At 38.3% G+C, this 26,171-nt stretch overlaps 1 protein-coding gene across 1 annotated transcript in view; it reads left to right on the top strand.

Annotated features, from left to right (window-relative positions):
- sema6bb (sema domain, transmembrane domain (TM), and cytoplasmic domain, (semaphorin) 6Bb) overlaps nucleotides 1-25,613 on the top strand; it is a 167,226-nt gene extending 141,613 nt beyond the window's left edge. Inside the window, exons 15-17 of the mRNA XM_073819067.1 lie at nucleotides 843-920; nucleotides 2,119-2,177; nucleotides 20,377-25,613. Of these exons, the coding sequence (XP_073675168.1) occupies nucleotides 843-920; nucleotides 2,119-2,177; nucleotides 20,377-21,299 (1,060 nt within the window). The 3' untranslated portion in view covers nucleotides 21,300-25,613. The remainder of the gene's footprint in view (nucleotides 1-842; nucleotides 921-2,118; nucleotides 2,178-20,376) is intronic.
- Nucleotides 25,614-26,171: the final 558 nt, after the last annotated feature.

The raw sequence follows: 26,171 nt of genomic DNA on the forward strand, positions 1-26,171 counted from the left end.
ACAGTAGTTCATTTATGTAAGTGAGGATAACAAAATAAAGTAAACTGTGACACATTATACCTAAAAAGTATTCATACAGTGGAGATTTAGATTTGAAACTTTGACCTGACCATGTTTTGTTACATACCTTTCTATCAAAGTTATCTAACATTATCAAGATAAATTCATCCTAACACAGTTTAACTTTTGAGTTTTTGTCATATTTTATTACCATTTTCTAAACTATGGCAAATAAACTGATAATGTGAGAAATTCTAAAGGTGTCTGAATAGATTTTGGTTTGACTGTGATTCATTTGTGATTATCAAAAGGAATTTGTTCTGATACAGCTGAACTCTTGAGTTCTTGTCATATTTTATTACCATTTTCTAAACTATAGCCAATAAACTGTAATTATTTGAGAAATGTTGAAGGTCTGAATTAATTTTGGTTTGACTGTAGCTGCTGTATGAAACCGGTGAACCTCCCATTGACTTATTGATAATGTTAATAGATATAGCTTTTTCAAATAATCCAGAACTTAAACTTATGCCTAAAATATCTGACATAATTTATAAAATGACCATTCGTCCTTTATAGTACATTCCCAACAACTGTTTAGACTGTAGCTCTCAGCTGTAGGATAGTTTTGTGATCCTGTGATCGCTGGTCACCAGCCCATGCTCTGTGTCTGTGCCCGTGGGCCATCGGTGCGGCCCAGTGAGGCGCACTAACACATGTCACACGTCTAATGTGTGCACTGAACCAGCTGGATCATACTTGGATGAAATCCAGTGGAATTAAACTATATACTGTCTGGTGCCTTAGGGGTACCATTCATGCTTGTTTCTGTTCTTTCACAGGAACTGCATCGCCTCACGGGATCCCTACTGCGGCTGGACCAGAGGAAGCACCTGCTCTTTCCTCCGTGCGGGTACAAGGTGAGTTTTGGCAATGTACCTATTGATTTTACCTATTTTATCCTTAGATAAAGCACATGTCCAAAAAAATGACTAGTTTTTTTGTTCTGCCCTTGTTTAAATACACTTGTGAAAGTCTATCCGTCCTCAGAGAGGGTTTTATTGAGTTCTGTGTGCAAATACAGGTTGTCTGCCGGTATTCTGAGATCAAATCGCGGAGACCGTTTTACCTCAGTGCCGTTATGCAATTACAGCTCTCTAGCTGGATCTGATTTGATTTATCAAGGACGGTCAACCTGTGGATCGATTCTGTCTCGCATAACACAAAAAAATTCTCACCAATTGAATTTCGCAGTGGAAGAACGAAACAGAAGTAGTTCTAATTACTGCCGCTTGCTAATATACACAAACAGCGAATATGCAAAACAAGTTTAGGGACTGTCTATCGGCTGTTTATCAGTCTTTATGCTTCTCAGTGCTACAATACGGCTAATGTTCATTCTCAGGAGAGTGGCGGGAAGGAATCTGCGTTCTCATTTAAATTCTCGGGGTGGTTCACCGTTGTAGTATAAAAAACTCAGCCATCTTCTCTCAGAGGAGTTCTGGAGATTACAGCTCTGCGCCTGCAGTTTGTAGAAACATTATATTTTATAGACATTTCACAGAAAGCGTTTAACCACACGGGTGTAAGCATATCTTCTGAAAAACTAAGACCCTGGCAGTAAAAGACCCCTGGCTGGCTTGTTGTCCTGGGCTTTAACTAATTGCCAGCGGTAGTGGAAAGAGGCTGGTCCCCCGGTGCACGCTTCTGCTGTGCGTAGCCTTCGGCCTTTCCTCTGTTTGACTTATGCGGTTGGAAGGAAGCCATTTGTGAGCCGACTGCAGTCATTTTTCTTCATTAATGTGGCTTTAAGGTAACACAGAACATCTCTAATAGAGCACTGTGATGCCTCTGTGTACAAGACTTGATCATGAGCTTTCTGCACACATCCTATACAAGCTTTTAATGTGCAATAGCACTTATTATCGAACCCAAGAGCAAAGAAAACAAGTCATTTTAGAAGTTCCCTTTCCAAGACAGCATTGAAAATTGTTTTTCTTTCAAAAAAAAAGAGAGAGAGAAAATACACAGGCATTACTGTAATTCAGACGATGCAGTTTTATGGCCTGTTTATGTGGTTTGCTGATGAATGTTTCTACTACTGTTCTTTCTCCACAGGCTTCCCTTCGAGCAAGATGTCGAGCATGGAAACACTTCTCACTTGGGCGACTGTGACGGTAAAAGAACATTTTTATTACGACAGTAAAACTCCTCACGCTGTGACCTCCCGATCTCTTCCCTCGTCCCGTCAGACCTTCAGCCGCCGCCATTTTCCGCCTCATTTTGAGCTTCTGTTCTGTTGCGAGAGCCTCGGTTTGGGTGCGTGGTGATCACAACTCACACTTCCTATTTATAGTTCCCCTTTCATCTCCGATTATGCTCGTCTTGGAACAGCGTCAAGTTCTGGGTGAGCCTCTCTTGGTGGGGTTCATCGCAGCAAATCAATCGTTCAGTCTGAAATATTCACTCGCTGTAGAACCCCTTTGATCTCGCCGCTGATTCCGCGCAGACATTGGTGCGTGTTAATCCTGGGTCCACCACAGGAGACCTCGCTCATCTGCTGTGAGCCACAAACACTCGGATGTATAAATATTGCATAATGATCGTGTCTGCCTGGCTGGATTTTAATCTGCTCATCAGGAGCTTTTGAAGTTTTCCAGCCCCTGTTTCAGTTGTGGCACACAAGCCAGAAAGTAATGGGGTGGTGGGGCCAACTGCTGGATTTGCTAATGTCTTTCCTAATGGAGATCAATAAGTCAGGAAATAAAACATAGTAGCTTTGTCACAGCAGCATGAATAATGTGATGTAAGAGAACTTTTTTTCTGACTTCAATATTCTTGCAAAACTTGTCTTTTCTTTAAACGAACATATGTTAGTCCTAGTCCAAAACCTAGCGTGTTGCTTACTTAGACAGCACTTCAAAGAATGTTCACCGTGCAAAGACTTGATTGCAAGATTCACTTTTACACGGTTTGCATATAAATGTGGTTTAGCAGTGTGTGGATACGCTGCCACCATGGTCACTGACAAACTGTCCCATATTAGCATATTTTCACCCTCAGCCAGTTGTACGCTGTCCGCCATTTTCTCTGCACTCGAGCAGCTGTAGTGACAACAATGTTTAGTAAGCATTGCAGGTGTTGTTTAGTTGGATGTAAAAGTGAACATAAGAGTCTTCATTTTCTCCCAACATCTGAGCCACTGAGGACACAGTGGATTAGTATTAGCATTTAAAGAGCCATGCGCCAAAACAGGTCGCTGTGAACAGAGCTGTTTTGACAAGGTAAAAAGGTTGTTGATTTACATGACCACTGAGGATTTTTCAATAAAATATGTGGTAGATATTTCATGAAGACTGAAGAATCATACCAACTTGTGGAAAATGGGCATCCAATATCCCCTTTAAAAGTTGGCTACTTTTGGACAAATACTAAAGCAGCATTGCTTATATCCTTTGCATTGGAAATAATCATAGAGTGCCATATGAAAGAAATTTTAATGAGAAAAAATGTTAAATTCATTATTTTTAATGTATTAGGTATCATGGACTAACCTAATAATCAGTATTTTTTACACCATTTATATATATTTATATATTTTTCATTTAATTTATAATATATACTAATTTTCCACATTAATGTATATGTATTACATTAATGTTCATTTATACAGATGGAAATGTTAAAAATGTGTAAGTTTATGTAGAAAGTAAAATTAAATAAGTCTTTTTACCTAAACGTTTTTACCTAGTATAATATTTGTGCTGTTAGCTCAGCAACCTGCTAACCTTAAACCCTGTTAAAATAAATTGTGAGTTGAGTCTGCTGTGAGGAATTGCTGCTTGCTCATTTTCGAGTTAAATCATAAAAAATAAAATAAAAAAATGCTTCAAGCAAGATAAATTTACTTGAGAAGCAAGACTTCATTAGATATTAAGGAATGTTTTCTGAGAATGTATCTTTAATGCTGGTATTTTTTGTCTTGCACTGGCAGATATTTTCTTCACGTATTTTAAGTGTAAACAAGTTGAAAACAAGTGAATAATTTGCCAGTGCTGTAAGACAAACACACTCATGCTCAAAATATTATGTATGAAAATAATCGAAGAAAACAAGCCTTAATATTTTACGCAGTGTTGTTTCTTTAAAAAACATATTTAATTTAGATTTAGACCGGCACTAACTGAGACAAACATCAGCATGTAAATTCATGCTGGTTTAAGCTGGTGTGAAAGGCCTTTCTAGTGACTCTCAGACTGGGGACTTGCATGGACAGCGTCTCATTCTTCATCCTTAATAAGTCTTGTGTAAATAAGTGTTTGCCTGCAAGGCTTTGATCAGCAGACCGCATGTCACATCCATCACACTGCTCGAGTGCGGTTCTCCTGGGCCTGCAGTGCAGAGAGACACAGGCCAGGGGTTGAGAAGTGGGCAGTTTAAAGGATGTAGCACTGCATCCATCACGGTTTGTAGCTGGTGACTGGCTTTCATCTCCTGCTGGGAGGGGTTACAGACTCTGATTCGGGGGTGATGGAGATCACCCGGATGAGACTGAACTTCATATGACCCCAGATGTCCGCATGCATGTCTGTGAGGGTGTAGAAGGGATCAACGGCTGATGTTAACAGTTTCTGCTTAACGACAGAAAAGTGGTCAGTGGAAGTGGGGGCAGAGGAGAAGAATTGATTTTCATCTCGTCTCTCTGACTCGGTCTGGGCTGAATGATTACAAAGGGCGGGATCCATAAACCAGGGAGAAGACGAAATGGTACATAGAGAGATGAAGTAAACCAAGTATAGATGGGGGGCCGGTGGTGGTTGTCAGACAAGCTGGAGCCCGTGACTGAGGGCAGGTGTCTGGGGTGGGGTTGGGAGCGCAGACGGGGCCGTGAGTGATGTAGTGCGCAGGCTCTGTCTCCTGTGTCACAGAACCGTCACTGCTGTAATTTCCAAAGGCCTTGCGCTGCTATAACTCTCTGACATGCTCCCGTTGCCTTCTGTACGGCAGAAGCAATTTCTCATTCCCTCGCTCCTTCTACCTTTCACGGTTTAAAAATAGTGCAAATTTTCTCACTCTATTTCTCAAAAAACAGTATTTTGTACAACTTCAGTACAAACTGACTGGCTAGTTGACAGATAACATGGACAATATAGGTAATATTTATTGTTATAAATCACTTTTTGCTAATTCCAGTTCACTTAAAGTAGTCATAACCATTATTATAATGTTGGGTTTTTGGCAAAACAGATGTGTGTGTGTGTGTGTGTGTGTGTGTATATATATATATATGTATGTATATATATGTATGTATGTATATATATGTATGTATGTATGTATGTATGTATGTGTATATATATATATATATATATATATATATATATATGTATGTATGTATATATATGTATGTATGTATGTATGTATATATATGTATGTATGTATGTATGTGTATATATATATATATATATATATATATATATATATATATATACACACACACACACACACACAGTTGAAGTCAAAAGTTTACATACACTTTGCAGGGTTCATGCAAAATGCATTTTTTATTTAGTACTGACCTTAATAAGATATTTCCCATAAAAGATGTTTACACATTCAGTAGTCCACAAGAAAAAATAATAGTTGAATATCACATACACTTGATTATTAATACTGGTTTGTTACCTGAATGATCTACAGCTGTTTTTTTGTTTTTGTTTAGTGATAGTTGTTCATGAGTCCCATGTTTGTCCTGAACAGTTAAACTGCCTGCTGTTCTTAAAATACTAAAAAAAAAAAAGATATTTAGGCAAAATAAGAAAAATGTACACATCTTCAATCTATTCAAAAGTTTACACTCCTGGCTCTTAATGCATCGTTTTCCCTTCTGAAGCATCAGTGAGCATTTGAACCTTCTGTAATAGTTGCATATGAGTCCCTCAGTTGTCTTCAGTGTGAAAAGATGGATTTCAAAATCATACAGTCATTGTTGGAAAGGGTTCAAATACACAAAAATGCTGAAAAAACAAAGAATTTGCGGGACCTGACAATTTTTTCTGAAAAAAAAAGCAGGCAGTTTAACTGTTCAGGACAAACAAGAGACTCATGAACAACTATCTCTAAACAAAACAAAACATTTTCATGTCTTAAAAAAATTACCATTTTGCCTTTCCAAGGCTTAATATAGCAAACTGGTATTCATCCTATAATTTTAATTTATCATAAACATAATCATAGCTCTAATAGTTTTACCATTTACTGCAGTTTGTTATTCTTCTATTTATTTACTTCTGAATTAAAAAATAAGTTTGGTTGCAGTTCACTTTTTTCACTGTAGTCCACTTTTTTGCAGCCAAATAGACATCATTAAATTCAGAAGCTGTACATTTTTTATTTTTCTTTCAATAAATGCTCTTCTTGAAAGTTTTAAGTTAAAAAGTGATAGTATGTTAATGATACAGCAAGCTCATTTTATCTCAAAATAGCAGAGAAACTTTGATTCTTCATTATATGACCCGTTAAGTGGTCCTGCAGTGAGACAAATGAGTTTTTAAAAGTACTTTTCAGTCTTTGAATTAATGTGAAGCTGCATAAAAGCTGCATGCATAGGAATGAAAAAAGTTTTAGTCTAAATGGTGCAGAGCTTGTCACATTGCAGGGTGCTTCTATGATATTAACTGCCCAAATATATCTCTCTGCATCTTTCTTCCACCTTCACTTCACCTTGGTGTTTGAGTAACCGATCAGGCAGTTCCTTCCGTCTCTCTCACTTTGCTCATCAGTGTGAGGACCGTAATTAGAGATGCGCCTGCTCTTCCTGTGCCCTGACCAAGCACTTAGCGATCTGCTTCAGAACGTCAGCTCTCCTTTTGCCTGATGCTCCGAGGAGGAGCTGATCAAAGTAGATGTAGACATCAGACGCTTTAATTTAGCTGACCTGTGAGGCCTGCCCTCAGAGGCCCGAGACACAGCTGCGAAGAGCCACTTGTCATTCTGCATTTTGAGGGCCTATCTCTTTGGCTTTGTCTTTCTGTTTCTCTCTCCGTTAAGGGAGGCATGCCAGGTTGTGAATTCTTGTGCAATAATGGCCGATGACTAAACGAGCTGTGCTCAAAAATCAACAACAGTGCTTGAAACGATTAACTTGTTTGTTGTTGGAATGAGTACATGTTGTGTAAAGAGAGAAATGCTGGCTTGAGAAAGAATAGCGTGATTTTTTTACATTGCAGCCTGGACGAACACTTTGCTCTCTCGCCTGATCTTACCTCAATGTGGTGTTAACCCTTTACAGGTCATGACCTTTAAGTCAGCCGTATCGATTGCAGGATTAGCGGCTAATTTAACGCTCCTTAAACTTCAACAGTATCCTTTTCTTGGTAAAATTACAGGTCACGTGAGGGGTCGAGAAGAGTAAATTATTATGCCAAAGGAAGTAAAAGCAAAATATACAGTACAAATATACTTGTGTTCTACTACTGTTCAAAAGTTTGGGGTCACTTTTTTGTAGGGAAAGTACTTTTATTCAACAAGGACTATTAAGTTACAAGGATTTGTATTTTTAGTCAAACCTGTTTGTTTGAACATTATATTCATAAAAGAATCTTGAAAAATGATTAATAATAATTATTAGAAGTGTTCTTTTAGCACCAAATCAGCATGTTAGATAGATTTCCAAGGGATCACGTGACACTAATAACTGGAGTAATTCAGCTTTTCCATCACAGGAAAAAAAATACATTTTAAAATCTTTTAAAATAGAAAATGTTATTTTAAATTGTAATAATATTTCACAATATTCTGTTTATGCTGGATGTTCAGTTGAGGTTTATTTTACCAAAATAGGAGGCATCATACAAAATTCATGCTATTTTTTATTTAGTACTGACCTGAATAAAATATTTCACATAAAATACCTTTACATATACTGTGGTCGACAAGAGAAAATAATAGTTAAATTTATGAAAATGACCCTGTTCAAAAGTTTACGTACGCTTGATTCTTAATTGTTACCTAAATGATCCACAGCTCTGTTTTTTTTTTTCTTTTTTAGGGATAGTTGTTGAGTCCCTTGTTTCTCTTGAACAGTTAAACTGCCCGCTGTTCTTTAGAAAAATCCTTCAGGCCCCCATTCTTTGGTTTTTCAGCATTTTTGTGTATTTGAACCCTTTCCAACAATGACTGTATGATTTTGAGATCCATCTTTTCACACTGAGAACAACTGAGGGACTCATATGCAACTATTATAGAATGTTAAAACACTCACTGATGCTTCAGAAGGAAACTCAATGCATTAAGAGCTGGGGGGTGAAAACATTTTGAATTTGAAGATCAGGCTAAATTTAATTTATTTTATCTTCTGGGAAAAATGTAAGTATCTTCTGTAGCTTCTGAAGGGCAGAACTAAATGAAAAAGGCAAAATAAGAAAAAACTACACATCCTCATTCTGTTCAAAAGTTTTCACCCCTAGCTCTTAATGCATCGTTTTTCCTTCTGGAGCATCAGTGAGCGTTTGATCCTTCTGTAATAGTTGCATATGACTCCCTCAATGGTCCTCAGTGTGAAAAGATGGATTATTTAGCTAACAACACCGTATGAAGAATCAAGTGTATGTAAATCTTTGAACAGGGTCATTTTTTTATAAATTCAACTTCAGTTTTGCTTTGTGGAATATATGTTAGCATCTTTCATGTGAAATATCTTATTCAGGTAAGTACTAAATAAAAAATAACATGCATTTTGTATGATCCCTCCTATTTTGGTAAAATAATTAACATTTTGCAGATTCTGCAAGGTGTATGTAAACTTTTGACTTCAGCTGTATATCTAACTGTGGCAAAAGACAGTTTGGCTTTGACAGATTGTGGTTCACTGGGGTAGAATCCTGATATACCTGCCACTGGTAAACGTTAACCACGCTCGCTTATGGGAGCGGCAGAGTCATTGTTTGCACAGAAACTCATCAGCAAATGTCAACGCTGTTAAACCAGGCATCAAAAGCGAGGGAGACATCAGTGTAGGAGAGAACTGTCACGCTCCACCGTTGTTACGAGTGAATGGACTGCAAAATGAGGCTTCTCCTCATACCAGCAGTTCAACTACAGTACGTGTACAAAGAGCAGACAGTCATAAGCCCCATTACTCTTTCTTTGCATCTATATCCCAACCGCTTACCCTTTTCTCTCCAGAGTGTGTGTACGTTGCTGCGAAAGCATTTGAGTATAATCACAGAGTTGACACAGATGGAGGCAATTACGCCGCTGTTAAAATATTTCCTGGAGAAAGGTGGTGTTTTGACTCCGCAAACAGTGGGTTGCAATCACGATCTAATTGAAGTCCATGTTACACGAAGAAGTGCACGGTGGCGTCATTCTTATGGAGTGGGATGACAGCCATGCGGAGAAAGGCGATGAGGCGCACGCTGGCAAATTTGCTTCTCTACTGTAATTGGTGTCAGCTAGCAAACATAGATATAATTATATGTCTCATGTACACTACTGTTCAAAAGTTTACGGTCGGCAGGATTTTTGGATGCTTCATATATTTTCAAATGTAATTTATTCCTGTAATGGCAAAGCTAAATTTTTATCAGCCATTACTCCAGTCTTTAGTGTCACATGATCCTTCAGAAATCATTCTAACATGCTGATTTGATGCTCAAGTCACATTTATTATAATCAAATTTGAAAATAGTTGTGCTTCCAAATTTTTTTGTGGGAAACTGTGACCGTTTTTCAAGATTTATGGTGATATGACATGGTGACATGTATTCAGTATCAAGGAAGTTCCTCAGTAAAGAAAAAAATCCTGTGCAAAATGTCAAAATCAGTCAAACAGAATATATCTGATGTGTAATGTACAACTCTTACTTGGAATGAAGATGACAGTTGTCATTTTGTACTGTCACATTTAGTGTGAATCATGTTTTGTACGCTCTGTGGAGTTTGTTGGCTGGGTGTAATAGGTTTTATAGAGGACTTAGATGTTACAGTGAGTGTTTTTAAGACTGATGTGGTGCTCTTGCCCTCCAGACCTTTCAAACGCTCCCACAGGGACAGTTCATGTTCTCCTGGAGTACAACGTCTCATGACCTTCATGTCCAGGTCATTAATCTAATCACGGACAAACACGCACATGTATGTCTACACTGAGGTAGGCCATTCCTTCTGGCAGAGTTGGGAAAATTAAGAAGTGAAGAATGGGCTTCCTTTCAGTTCATAAGTTGAAATTTTAATTGAACTGGCCTCGCCCCACATAAAGTTGAACTGGAAAGAGAAGAAGATTGAATTACAGAATTGAAACTCAACAGTCACAAATTATTACATGAGTAATTTGAAATAACTGTGCTTATTTTTCCCCTTAAAGATATTTTTTCTTAACTAATTAGACAAATTTCTCTGAAGTAATTACAAGTGATTAGAAAGTACTGTCTCAACAATTAACACAGCCATCAGATTTCAATTAGCTATGAATATCACGTTGTTTATAGTAATTACAAAAAATTGGCATTTCAATTAATTGATTATATGTGGATGATTGGTTCCATTTAAAAGTCTGTGGTATATTACAATGAAAATTAATCATGTTCTTCACACCACAGGCAATAAAATAAAATTTTTTTTTTTAATATTTCATTTTTATTGATTAAATAACATTCTATACATGAAATCTATTAGCATATATGTACATGTTTATTAATAAATACATATTATGGTGCTCATACAATCAGCCTGAGTTTAATCTTAGGTTGTAACATTTTCCAGTTTTTTTGTTCTCTTTTCCTATATCAAATCCTGTCCTTTCTTCACTATCCCCCATATTTTTGATACAAAAGTGGGCCTGGCATCCAGTTTCATCCTTGTCTAGCTATTTTTAGCTTTACAACAGCTAGTTTTGCTGCTTGATATTGCAAATTGGTTTGTCTTACCATATTATTTTAATGTATTATTTAATTATGAACACACTGGTTTGTAGTGTAAACAGTTTTATCGTTTTACTGCATGTTGTTATTATTCTCCTTATTTCTCTATAGCTAATAAACCACTGAAACCACTATCACTGAAAGGTCAAAAACTACTACTATTACAGTATGTGTCACTTAGTAAAAGATTGCTCAAAAGAGGGAAATCAGTGTATACAGCTGAAGTCAAAAGTTTACATACACCTTGCAGAATCTGCAAAATGTTAATATTACCAAAATAAGAGGGATCATACAAAATGCATGTTATTTTTATTTAATTCTGACCTGAATACGATATTTCACATAAGACGATTACATATAGTGCACAAGAGAAAATAATTGAATTTGTAATTTAAAAAAATGACACCATTCAAAAGTTTACATACACTTGATTCTTAATGCTGTGGTCTTTTGTGAATGATCCACAGCTGTTTTTGTTTTTTGTTTAGGGAGTCATTGTTTATGAGTCTCTTGTTTGTCCTGAAAAGTTAAACTGCCCACTGTTCTTTAATAAAATCCTTCAGGTACTACAAATTCTTTGGTTTTTCAGCATTTTTTTGTATTTTAACCCTTTCCAACAATGACTGCATGATTTTGAGATGCATCTTTTCACACTGAGGACCACTGACGGTTCTGTTCTGTTCAAAAGTTTTCACCCTCAGCTCTTAATGCATCGTTTTTCCTTCTGGAGTATCAGTAGGAAGTTTGAACCTTCTGTAATAGTTGCTTATGAGTCCCAGAACATAATGAAGATGTGTACAATTTTCTTATTTTACCTAAATATCTTTTTGTTTAGTACTGTCCTTCAGAAAAGACAGAAGATACTTACATGTTTCCTAGAAGACAAAATAAGTTCAATTTACTCTGATCTTCAAATTCCAAAAGTTTTTACCCCCAGGCTCTTGATGCATTGTTTTTCCTTCTGAAGGAGAGTTTGAACCTTCTGTAATAGTTGCATATGAGTCCCTCAGTGTGAAAACATGGATCTCAAAACAGTCATTGTTGGCAAGGGTTCAAATTCATAACAATTTTGAAAGGAAGGATTTTTCCAAAGAACAGCAGGCAGATTAATGAACTCATGAACAACTATCACTAAACAAGAAAAAAACAGCTGTGGATCATTCAGGTAACAACACAGTATTAAGAATCAAGTATGTTAACTTTTGGAAAGGGGTTATTTTTATAAATTCAGCTTTTATTTTCTCTTTTTGACTATATGTAAACATCTTTCATGTGAAATATCTTATTCAGATCAGTACTAAAACAGCATGGATTTTGTTTGATCACTTTTATTTGAATAAAATTAACATTTTGCAGATTCTGCAAGGTGTATGTAAACTTTTGTCTTCGACTGTATGTCTATCTGTGTTCTAATTTACAGCAACTCTACACATAGCTGACTAGAATAACTCACTTAACTTGCTGAATGCTGAAGTGCACTTTCCAGGGCAATATCTGGCAATTGGAACGTAGCCTTATTGTGTGAGAATCTTGGCGTGTTTGACTGCAGTGAGAGAAACTCAGGAGCATAAAAGGACAACAGCAGCTGCCACTGTAGCCTGCAGCATGACGAGCCGCCTGTTGTGGTGTTGCGGATGTTGCTGTGGTGGTTGCCAGGCATGTTGACAGGGCATGAAGAATCTCTCCGCCACAGATCATCATGACTGGGTGAAAGTGATAGCTCAGACAGGTGTATGTGTGTGTGTCAGAGACACACAATAACATTGAACAAAACATCTCAGCCTTAGAAATACCTTGCATGCACCCACAGGCGCGGCGACACCATTTTTCTCTTTCACACACAGACACACACACACGCTTGATGCGGACAAGCTGTATCGATCATTCTAAAGAGTATTTTGTTCAGTTTATCAAGCCAAAGACCTGTGTGTCTATTGAGTCTGTCTGACAAGCATGAAAGAGACATTTTGAGCCACCACTGCAGATCGCGAATGACCCAGAAATGGTTCTTAATTCAGTAAATGTGTGGAAAAATGATTCCACCTCAGCCAGACCGAGCCTGAAAATTCCTTCATAGAGGCAAACCGTCAGGAGTGTTAACTTAATGCAAAAAAGGAAGTGTTTTTTAGCGGCTGGTAAAATACAGTCATATGCGGAGCACTGACAGTCAGAATTTATGTCTTCAGCATGCTGGAAAGATTAACTTAAAATTGGAGGTTTCGTGATTGTGGTGAATGCAGATGTTGTGCTTTGCAAATGCAATTGGCTAGACTAATAGCGGTGGGTCGCTTTCTGAATTTATAACCCATGCTGGAAATGACGAATATTTTTTAATGATTTCATTTGAGACTTCTCGCCGTTCAGCCCTAAATTCAGGCTATCAATTTACCAGCAAACCTCTGCTACAGTAGAGCCCCCATCAGCCGCATTTGTGGTATTGCAATGCTGTACACACTTCCGTAGTCATTTGATAAACTTAACACAGCTGAACCGGCTCTCATCTGCATCCTCATTAGCAGTTGTCGGCAACGGTTGTTACAAATGTGGAAAGCTATGTTGAAAACTATGCGCTAATTGAGTACAATTAATTGTGGCTGACTAGGCGGCGTCTGTAGAATGTGGAAAAGGTGAGCAAGCGACAATAGGCAACAGTGTTTTAGCAGCGGACCGTTTCTCTTAACATCGGGCTCCGGTGGGGCGGCTCATATCCTGAAGCTCAACACTCCTCGTTATTTCAAACAGTCCTTTCTATTTAGTCTCATGTTAATCATCGTCAGACATTGTGGACTGTAGCGTGCACAATTATGTTGGAATTAGAAACCCTGAACCGGTGCCAGGAAGCCTTTCACCTTATTGCAGTGCTATAGGCCGTGAGCAGCTCTTTCTTATTGAAAATTATAGAAGAGTTAATTGAGAACACATGCCGACGTATGGAAAGCTGCTGGCCGTATATTGATCTGAGTGTTTGGCTTTTAAAGTGTAAGCTAAGAAGCTATAAATGTCTTCACTACTATCGTTCTGTAAACACTCTGTTTAGAACCAGACCTGTTTAAAAAGTTTGTGGGTTTTGTTGGGGAAGCTTTTACGCATGGCTTTCTTTGCTGACAAGGCCAGATTAGTTAGTTTAACATTTTTCAGGTCTGTTTTTGCTGGTCTTTCTCATAAAGCTGGTTGACCAGGATTGGTCGCATCTTTTACTTAACTTTAAGCTTCTTCTGTGGAACACAAAAGATCTTTTGAAAGAAAGTTTCCATACAATGAATGTCTATGTGGTCTAATGTTGTTTTTGACCCCACTGACCTTCATTGTATGGATAAAAACTGTTTTACAGCATCTTTTGTGTTCTGCAAAAGAAAAAGTGTTGTACAGCTTTAAAAACAACATGAGAAAATGATGACAGAATTTTCATTTTTGGGTGATCTATGTCTTTAAGTTAACAGTGCACTCACAAATTGAATTTTTGTCATGTTGTTCTAAACCTTTATGACTTTGTTCTTCCATTGATCAAAACAATTGAATTTTATTCCTAAATGTCAAAAAAGCATCGTAAAAGTGGTTCATTTTACTATTTTTCTACTCTCCAAGTCTTCTAAAGTCAGATTCGTGTGAGGAACAGACCAGAAATTAAGTTGTTATTGACTAAAAATTTGATTCAAAGGGTTAGTTCACCCAAAAATGTAAATTACTCAACTTTGTGTTATTCCGAACCCATAAGACCTCGGATTTCATCAAAAATGTCTTAATTTGTGTTCTGAAGACGAATGAAGGTCTTACGGGTTTGGAACGACAGTAATGACAGAATTTTTATCACTTTAATGAAAGAAGTAAACAATGACTAAATTGTTCTTTTGAGTCAGACGTTTTCAAATGATTAATTTCGCGGGATTTGGACTGATTTGATTCTCAAGTTAAACTTGCATTGGTTGAAATCTCACTGAAAAACAATGTAAACATCAGTGTGTTTCTCTCTATAGGGATGCCACCATACCAGCATCTAAAACTCAACATATGCCAGTGACCAGAAATGCTGTTCAACATGGTTAACACAAAGCAATGGCAACATTGAGACTTGAGTAAAGCAAAAGATGGCTGGCATGTTGAGAACCAGAAAAAGAGAGAGTGGCAGACAGAGAATAGCCTGCAGTGTTTCTGCAGAGAAGGGAAAGAGAGAGAGAGAGTGTGTGTGTGTGTGTGTGTGTGTGTGTGTGTGTGTGTGTGTGTGTGTGTATGAGAGAGATAGAGAGCAAGAGCGAAGGCAAGAGAACACAAGACAGAGATAGAAAGAGAAAAGATAATGAGTAAAGTCAGTGAACCATAAGCCACTGCTACACACACACACACAAATGCACACACTCGCATGTAAGGCCTCGTGCTAACATAAAACACTACACAAACTCACACACACACAGCAGCAGCATGTAACATAGCAGAGAAACTACTGCATGAATAAATGTTTGTTACATAAGCACAGCTGATAAGAGCCTGTTTTCAACACACTAAACTGTTTCACCCCACGCTCGAAGGTCAGGTAATTAATAAACCTCAGGAAGGTTGCTTATTTGCTAGAAGAAAATCCATATTGCACCTGAGGTTTTTAATGACACGATCTCAACAAGAAACCGAACCCTGCTAGCATTTCATTAGCTGCCTCTCTGCTTACAGGTTGAAAAGAGAGACCGAGAGCAATAGAGTGATACAGGGAATAAAAGAATAAGGGTACGTCCCCGGAGACAGACAGCCAGAAGAAGATGAAAGGACGTGGCACAGAGAGGGAGAGACGGAGAGAGAGAGAGGAGCAAGAGAAGATGTGCACAGAGATGGAGGGTGATAAGCAACAAACATCAAACTGCTAGTGAATAGACCCAAGGAAAAAAGAGGCAAAAGCAAGGCAGTTAGTCCCTGGGCTCTAAGTCTTTTAGCACTTGGCCTATTGCCTTCCGCAGACCAACTCTCTAACTAGACTGCTCCACCGCCATTGTTCGCCTGTAATTGGAGCTTCCAGCTCAAGACGTGCTCGCTGCGCCTCATCCTGACAGTCCGGCTGCCTTCCATTAAGCTTTAATAAGTGAATGGGGAAAAGGGGGGTTTCTGTCACCCCGTCGGGAATGAGGAAAAGAAAGAAACCATGCCTGGGACTATCTCTCGCTCTCCGTCCTCTCCCGTCTGTGTGTTTTGTTTTCCATCACAACAAAGCTGAGTGACTACAAAGGCAACATCTATAATGGCCCTGATCTATTCATTGCATGCATGCACCATCTTTTTACTGTAAAAAGGGATGGACACATTGCAGGCGAGAGGGGAGAAAGAATGAGAGGTGGCCCTCCAGACAGGCGGACGTTTTAATGCGTCTCTTTCATTACGGAGAAAGGCCGGTGTGGTTTGGGTAATATCTATCTGAGGCACCATCAGGGCTGCGCCCAGGAACAAGCGACTCGCGTATATACAAAGAGCGTTTGATGTGTGTTTTAGTGCTGCTTGCAACAAAATTGTGTTTTTAGAGCGGACGGCTCTCAGCGAGTTCTTCATGACCTCGGGTGTGCTTTCAAGAGATATGGTTACAATGAAGTTCAATTTGACCTTTTTTCTTATTAGAATATCATTTAGACATTGAAAGTACATATTTTTCAGATCATCATTCATGACTAAAAAAAAGATTCCAGGTTAAATACAAGTTAAGTTCTAGTGACAGCATCGTTTGATTACCAGAAAATAGAAACCAAATAGCAAACCTAGTGTTGTTTTGTAGTTGAAATATTGAATTTTAATGCATACCAATCCACAATATTAAGTATGCAAGACTGGAATTTGATTAGATTTACTTGCCATACAAATGTGCTTTTGTGCATTTTTTTAATTCTTGTAAAGCTAATATTGCCCTATGAAAACACACACACACACACACACACACACACACACACACACACACACTTTTACATATTATATTTATATATAGAGAGAGAGAGAGAGAAAGGGAGTTTGCTTAAATATTAATATGGATTTATTTTACTTATATTCAAATACATTTTGTGTTAGATACTTTTAAGTGATTAACATTTTGACATAGTACCAATTTCTCTGTTCTTTTTTCCCAATCCTGTGCATTAGTTATCATGAATGAACAATAAGCAATACTTTTACATACATTTAATAATCCTGGTTAATGGTAATTTCTATATACTCTATTCTATATACATACATTTTAGCATTTAAAATTGTATAAATTAATGTATTATCAACTAACATGCACATTTTGGCAATTTAAAACATTTAAAACAATGAACTACTCTGTGTGTGTGTGTGTGTGTGTGTGTGTGTGTGTGCGTGTGTGCGTGCGCATTACAATTTTAGTACTATTATATATAATTTTATAATTTTACAATAAGGTGTCATTTGTTAATATTAGTTAATGTATTAACTAACATGAACAACAAATGAACAGTACATTTATTTCAATATTTATTAAGCTTTGTTCATCTTAGTTAATAAGAATAGTCGTTCATTGTTAACAAATGTTAACAAACACAACTTGTGATGTTTAATATGCTTTAGTAAATGCTAAAATTAACATTAACTAAAATTAATAAATGCTGTAAAAAAGTATTGTTTATTCTTAGTTTGTTAACTAATGTAGTTAACCAATGTTAACTAATGAACCTTATTGTAAAGTGTTACCTATATATGTGTGTGTGTGTGTGTGTGTGTGTGTGTGTGTGTGTGCGCGCTAAAAAAGGCTGTTTATTTTTACTAGTCTTAAATGGCTGCCATTTGTCTCTTTGTCACTTATATATGTATATTAAAATATCTACATTAATAAATGCTTTTAATAGGTTGTTCATGATAGTTAATGCCCTAATATTGACAGCTTATTATACCTTATTGTAATGTGTTGCTCGTACATTTGAATTTCCATTCTTTTTCACTCCAGAGTTTGTTTGCAAAGTTCACAAAGTGTATCGTACAGAGATGAAGTGAAGTCTTCAAGCAATCAAACATCACTTCATCTTCCACCCTGTTACCTCATGCCCCTGAAAGTAAACACCACAGCGCATGAACATAAACAACCTAGAAAATAGCATCATCTTGCATCCCACCCGTTTACCACATCCTTTCAGGACCCTGGTTCCTAATACATGATGGGGCCCTCATGAATGTCAAGTGGGTTGCGACAGCATAAACAAGTCACTGTTTTAGTCAGTGGTTCGGGAAGTGAACCGCCCCATGCCAACGATGTTTATCCAACTTCTAAAAGCAATGCAGCCACATGCCGCGAGCAACAGCCAAAAACTTAATCATAAAGACGACAAAAACAAAAACCAATAGTTTACCGCCATTTAGACAGCAGTTGGCATGCTGGGAAAAGATACACACACCTGGTATCTGTCTGCGATAGAATAAATATAATGCCCCCACACCGCAAACAAAGTAGACAGAGAGTGGTAGCAGGGCAGAGACGGAGATAAACACACAATGAAGAAGGTTGGTGCAAGAGAAAGAGAGAGAAATGAACCAGACACTGACTCAGCATCCACATGAATGCATTGATTGATTTGACGTGTCGTTTCGGTAATGTGGTCTGTCCCTCCAAAATGAATACGGAGAAGTAAACATGTATATCACCAGAAAATTGATAGGCGCTCTGTCATAACATCTCCCAGTGAAATTACTGACATTGTGCTGTACAGTTCCTTTCCCTGGTGCCCAACTGCAGCTAATATATCTTTTAAGTCAGCAGAGAATTGCACACAAACACCCACATTGAGGCAGCTATTATGAGCTAATTATCGTAGCAAATTTTGTTATTGATTGTGCCTTCTCTCTTCCCATTTTATTTGAGTTCTTAAACAAACAGCTGTAAGCGCTAATTACGCCTGTTTATTTTCACTAATGTTAAATGGTTACCATTTGTCTTTATTGTGATAAATTTGCCAGTTAAATTAATTTGTTTCAAGAGCGTTTCATCTGCCAAGCCATTTCATGATGCTGGTAAGAACTTTTCTCCTGTTTTGTAGAGTTTCCTGTAATTAATAAGATAATAGATTTTGAATTTTGGCTAGTTTATAGTTGTTGTTAGTTTTCCACATAAAACTATAGATAGATAGATGGATGGATTAAGGACAATTGGGCGACTCATATTCAACTTACAGATGGTCCAAATGCTCACTGATGCTTCAGAAGGAAAAACTATGTGTTAAGAGCCGGGGGAAGAAAACCTTTACATTTGAAGATCAGGGTAAATTGTACTTATTTTGTCTTTTGGGAAGCATGTAATTATCTTCTGTAGCTTCTGAAGGGCAGTACTAAATGAAAAAAATTAGATATTTAGGCAAAAAAAAAAAAAAAGTACACATATTCATTCTGTTTAAAAGTTTTCACCCCATGGCTCTTAATGCATTGTTTTTTTTTCTTCTGGAGCATCAGTGAGCATTTGAACCCTCTGTAATAGTTGCATATGAGTCCCTCAGTTGGCCTCAGTGTGAAAAGATGGATCTCAAAATCATACAGTCATTGTTAGAAAGGGTTAAAAATACACAAAAATGCTGAAAAACCAAAGATTTTGTGGGACCTGAAGGATTTTTCTGAAGAGCAGCAGGCAGTTTAACCGTTTTAGACAAACAAGGGACTCGTTATTATTATTTTCTCTTGTGGACAAAATGAAAACGTCTTTTATGTGAAATATCTTATTCAGGTCATACCCTCTGATTTTGGTAATAATTAACATTTTGCAGATTATGCAAGGTATACAGCAGTCAACATTTGAAGTGGATCAAAAAAGTTCATCAAAGTTGTTCTCAGACAAGAACAGGTATTGTTTTTGTTTTAGGACAACTTTGATAAAAGGGTTTGATCCACTTCAAATGTTGACTACTGTATGTAAATTTTTGACCTCAACTGTAGATAGATAGATAGATAGATAGATAGATAGATAGATAGATAGATAGATAGATAGATAGATATTGCTTCACAGAGCAAAATGTTCCTGATTGATCCATTGCAGCAGTATTTTATGACCGCCTGTTTTGTCATCATAAATAATTCATTGATGCTCTTCTGAAAACGTAAGTCTTGTGTCATTTCAAAGTGAATGGTATCCATTGCTTTCATCCGTCTGTACTGTCTCTTTAAAATCTATCACACCCAGGACACTTTTTAATCTGCAAACATGAAGCTTCAATATTTGTCTGAATTATTCTGTGCTAGATGTTTTCGAAAGTTAATGTTCCAAAACACGTAACTGATGATAGATGCTTTCAATCTGGAAGACAGTTATTACAGCTGTTAAAATCAACATCCACTTTAGGTAGTAATGAGTGCAATTAGGCTGCTATTTTCATTGCATTCTTCAACCTCATAGAAAAATAAAACAATATTTTTTTTACTTAAAGAAATAAACAACTCAAGGTAATTTTTGTACATTTTTGTCATTTCATCATACTGACTATTATTCTTTCCATGTGTTTAGGTCTCCTACAGGAGAGTTTCATCGAAGAACCAGATGGTTTGGTGTCCGTGAACTTGCTGGTGGTCTCAGCAGTTTCAGCATTTGCCACCGGAGCGGCGTTGTCAGGTCTGATGGTGTGTTGGATAATGAGTCTCAAGCACCGCCAGCGCTCCAGAGCCAGTGGATCGGGTATGGGAGGTCGTCGCAAGAGTGACAAGGAGCAGAGCATGCTAGGACACGGCCGCAGCGGTTCCATGATCAGCGTGACGCGCATCAGCGGCAGCGAACGACCTCGCTCACAGGTCGAAAACATGTTCACCAACGGCTGGCCAAAATCTGGAGACATCGACCCAGGACTTCCCACTCCAGAACAGACACCTCTGCAGCAGAAACGTCCCACTCCTAATGTCCATCTCACAGACTGTGATTGGGACCAGAGCCATACTTTTCTCACCCAGACAGGGACGCCCTGCCCAGCGAACTCAGCGGTCATCTACCTGAGCTCCAAATACCTGCAAGGTGGGCGGCAAGAGGGATCCGGGGATGTTCCTCCTCATTCGGAGCGTCAGCGGTACCTCATTCTTTCCCATCCACCGAATCAGCGGGAGCAAGGCGGGCGACCGTCTGGCCCAACTACTCGCAATTCTACTGGGGAGTACAACTATCCGGCAACGCCTCAGGACTCTCCTGACCGCAGGAGGGTGGTTTCTGCTCCTACCACCCAGACGGACTATGGCGAACATCTGCGATGGTCCCGCGATGGACTCAACTTCAACAGCAACAACGCGACTCCTTCTGGCCACCATCCGTATCCGTTACAGCCGCGCACAAATGCGGCGTTAGTACGGCCAAGTCACCACACTCAGCGGGGACTCAATGAGATACAGGACTACAGCCACCTGCTGGTGAAAAGTGTAAGTGAGCGTAATCCAAATGGCCAGTGAGTGGTCTAGGCCAGTTCACACCCTTCAGAGTCCCATCACCCCCAAGACTCCTTCTGTAATCCTGCCCTTCCTGTCCTCTCTCACTGCCATCCAGTGTCTTTCAAGTCCCCCACCAGTTGCTAAGCTCTAGGACTACCGAGAGAGAGTTAATGGTTGATGGTGTTAAAGCCGCTGTGCTCCCCTGCCTGCGGGGTGACGCCACTTAGCACGTTAGCGGCTTCTATCACGCCCTGTCTAATGAAGCGGAAGGATCGCTTAGGAATAACGGATGCGTCGGGTGATGGGAGGTGAAATACATAATCATAATCCGGCTACGTGGACTGTTTAGCATAGCAAAGCTGTTCCGGATTGTCTCTCTTTTTAATCTCACGCCCTGTAAACCATTCAGTGGAAGTGATCTGTTTCATTTTCACCTCTCTTGCTTTACGTTTGCGCCTGTGGATGCGTCCCGGGGCCTTTGCAGACAAGCTCAAACTTCCTTGTGTCTGTTTGTATGTGTATGTGAGCCACGCCAAAACGGGGATAAAAACGTGCTTGCCGGCTAGACTTGACGTGAGAGCAAAATGGCCGACCAACACTGGAGTTTCTTAAGTGATCTGATGTCAAATGACTGACTACCCCTCCCTCCCTTAACCTATTATGTGTCAGGAAGCAATCAAGACAACTGCCATGTGACTTTAAAGACTTGTGTGCTGGAATATCAGATGTAAATGGGTCATGGAAAAGATGAGCGTTCGCCAAAAATCATGGAGGAATCAACCCATGCTTTCTGGAAGGAGCATGGAAGCACTGTGGAAATTGCTTTATATTGCGTGCAGGGATTGTGTTGTTGGGTGGACCCTTTTACTTTGTGGTGTATCAAGAAATTGAGTGTTTTTTATCCTTAGAATTAGAGCAGGGCATTTGCAACACTTTCTCTTTCTTTCGCTCGGCCTGGCTTCGTTCTCTCTGCAGTCCATTGAGTCGAATGTGAGCTCGGTTGTCTGGGCCGAGTCGGGCCGCTAGGGAGCTGCATTCAGAGTGTCTCACTGACACTGGGTGTCTTTGTGCGGCCCAGCCAGAGAAGACCATCCCAACAACAAATAACCGTTAAGAGTCATGGCCTAGCCATCAGCCCAGCCCAGGAGAATGTCAATGAGGAGCCAGACAGATCGGACCCCTCTGGGTCCCCCCTCACTGCCAGCCTTCACAAACCTCACAGAATCAGATGAATACAATGTTACATTTAGATGGAGAGCAAAAAAATCAGACCCATTGGGCTCCCAATGGCACTGTGCCCGCTTCAGCCATTGTTCAGTTTCCTCTAGCTCTCTTTGGATTGCTGTTTGTTTGTTTCAGGGTTGTAAACCCCACGGGAGGCAAGAAAGAAATGGTGTACTATTCAATTCATTCACCTCTCAGTGAACAACGTTATCTCTGCTTTCTTCCCGTGAGGCACCCATAATTTACCAAGCGTTACCTGAGTGTGTCCACTAGAGGGCAGTAATGCACATTCAGAGATTTTTTTTAACTGTGTATAATGGACCCTTTTCACATTGTGAGTAATTTACATTGTAAAAATTTTTTAATTTTTATGTAATTTTAATCGAAGGCTTGAGTAATGGTTGCTAAACGAATTAAATCATATTAAACATTAAAATAGAAACAGTTATTTTACATTTTTGTATCAAATTAATGCAGCCTTGGTCAGCATAAGAGATTTTTTTTTTTTTTTTTCAGAAAAAAAATCTAACTGAACGCAAAATGCAGTAGTGTGTAACACTATGCTTTCTTATATTTTCCTGGCGTTAAATTACAAAAGAAAAAATAAACACTGCTGCGGTGAGGTTTCAGATACAGGGAGTGATGGTAAATTTGACATTTCCCTCATCTGACTGCCATAATCAATCTTTTTTTTCTTCTTCTTTTAGAAAGTTGATATTAAATTATTCTTGTACTGTTGAAACAAATGGCAATACAAAAATAACATTTGCTGTGGTCTGACATTTATTTCTCTAGAAATCTACCCAGCTATTGTTTATATTCCAAACCCAAAAATGTGAAAATGGTCCATGAGAGAGGGTTTGATCAAATGTTTGGTGGTCCTATAATCAACAATATTTCAACACTAAGTATATGTTGGTTTAAAAACAGGCCGTGTTCCAAATGAAAAGTCTGTTGTAGTGATAATAGAGAGAGAGGGTTTAGGGGCACAGGGTAGGAGTGTGTTGTTTTGAATGTGGATGGATGAAACCACTGAAGTTGAACATTAAAGCAATTATTGAAGTGTATAAATTATAGGTTCTAAGTGCCAATGCATGACTGAGTTCAAAACTCAGTGTGTAATTATTTTTTACACAATCAACATTATTGACGCAGTTTTTTTTTTTTTTCATATTGGAACTATTCTACTCTCACTACGTGCTGAAAAAAGGTCTGCCCACCCATGCATGCCCTCGCCCTGCTTCCCTCTCGCTGGCTTTTCACTCTGTTGCACCATTAGGCGAAACATGCGTGATTACGCTAAGTATATCTTGGCCTGATAAAGCCTAGAGATGATCGTGAGAGACTTGCAGAAACACAGACACCCACTTGCTTACTCACAGCCTGAGATGTGGGCAGGAAAAGTCATCTTCCCTGACCAACATTTCTCAGATTAAACCAAAAACAAGCTGCAAATACAGGTGATGCTTATTGTGAAACCCTGTACACAATTTCTGGGTTAATTCGCACAAGATTTCGAGGCAGTGAAATGGAGTTAATTTGCTGCGGAGCTCTATAAAATGTGTTCCCGGGGAAAGAAAATAAACGAGGGTTGTTTCACTGTTTTCCTATGTCGTAATTCTCTCAAGCAAGAAATGGAATCGGCCGTAAAAACTCTGCTAGGGTTTTGTTTGGACAGAAATATACCTCTCTATGTTTTGAAAGCTCCCTACTCTCAATTTTCCAATTAAAATTCTGTCTATGAACAGTGAGGACAGTGTGCTCGAGGCTTTCTCATTGTCTGGGCTGTTTTTCTTTCTCTGCTTTGTCTTTAAAGCCCTGAGATTTTTTTTTTTTTCTTGAAGTCCCCCCAGCCACAAACTGCCACAGCTAATGGGCCACCCGACGAAATGCGCAAACACAAAGAAAGGAATGGTTTGTTTAGAAATGACATGCTTTCAGTATGCAAAACCTGACATCTGACAAGCACAAACGGAGTTTGAATTTTTTTGTAAAGTTGTAGAGAATATATTAGCCAGTACTGATATCTTCATTTTTATATTTGTTTATTTGTTTGTTTTGTGGTAATGTTTTAGGTTGGTTTATTGAATTCATGCAAGTGATTTGATTTGCTCTCTGGTGTGTGAATTTTTTTCAACAATGATTATTCTGCGACTGTGACCTGAATTTCAGTGTTTGATCCTGGTTTCTGAACTGTGCAAAGCTTCTTTTCTAAAAAAAATTGGATGGGAGTTGTTTCTCCTGAAAGAAAACACTTTTGCAAAAGAGCCAAGTCTTCTGTTAACTGTGATGGACTTCTGATTTGTCTCGCACCGGAGGCTGTTCGTGTTACTGGGTCCATTGTCATTAAATGACAAGTCGTGTCCCCTTCAGTGTACATAATGATTTCAGTGCTTAAATGTAATTTAAGTGAACTATCTGCATGAACACAGCCTCGGTCTGAAGTCCACAAAGGGTAGTGTGTACTTCAACACGACATGCTACTGTGTGCCCTAATATTGTCCACCAATCAGACAGTCACATGCATGCTTTCCAAATCAACAGCACAAATGCACAGACACACACAAAATAGATCACAAACACAGGGACAGTGTGGTCCAAAAGTCTTAAAATTTTCTATTTCTCATGCTCAGATTATATTATTACCATAATACTTTTAAGTGAAAAGTAGTAAAAAAAAATCTAGTCTGTCCCTCTTTGAGCACTTGAGCTGCATTTCGTTTGTGTAAAACCTGATGATCATGTTCTTTAGCATGATTTAAAATGATCCGAGAACATCTTGTGCTTCAATGCAAGAAGATCTGATCATCTCATACATGAAAAATGTCACAAAATTACTTACTTGATTAGTTTTCTGAAAATAGTACTACAGTTCCTCATTTTATACCATAAAGGTTCTTTGTTCCTAAAACTCTCTTTATTCTCATGTGTATTTTAAATCATACATTTTTAGAGTCTTTTCAGACTTTTGGATCCCACTGTACTTAAACACACATAGCGTGCACACATTTTTGCATTTGGAAACTCATTGTCCTCAGTTCTGGCTGTCATTGAGCATGGAGACTGTGCTCTGTTATCATTTCCTGTTCTAATAAACCATCAAGAACCTAACTGTTGTTTGATTTTTCTTGGCATTATATTTGTTGATGTTTATTATTGCAAAGTAGTATTAAAAAGACAAACATAAAAGGGTACATAAAAGACAACAAAGAAACCCTTTTTTACCATACAAAGATCTATATCTCTAATAGAGAATAAAGACCTGTTCACAACAGGGATGATAAATATAAAGATAACGATAAAGATGTAGTACTAAAAATCATTCTGAGTATTAAAGAATATCAGAGTCCACACCACAATGAAAAAGGCAGAGAGAAATGATTTAGCTGAATTTAGTGAAATATTGGTCTAATATCTTTGTTAGTGAGACTTAAAAGGACTGTATATAAATTCTATTGCTGGATCTTATTTGTGTGGTAATCACTCCCGGGTGTCAGTCAAGACACAGGAACCAGACCAAATGCGGATTGAGGTTATTTAATTAACAGTTAAAGTAGGCATGGGCAAACAATCTTTCATTTGGCTTTATATTATCTGGGTATATGTGTGTGGTTCTGAAATTAAACAAATAACAAATATAAGTAACAGCATTATGAAATTGTTATTCAT

Source organism: Garra rufa, chromosome 15, assembly GCF_049309525.1.
Source record: "Garra rufa chromosome 15, GarRuf1.0, whole genome shotgun sequence".
Classification (NCBI taxonomy): domain Eukaryota; kingdom Metazoa; phylum Chordata; class Actinopteri; order Cypriniformes; family Cyprinidae; genus Garra; species Garra rufa.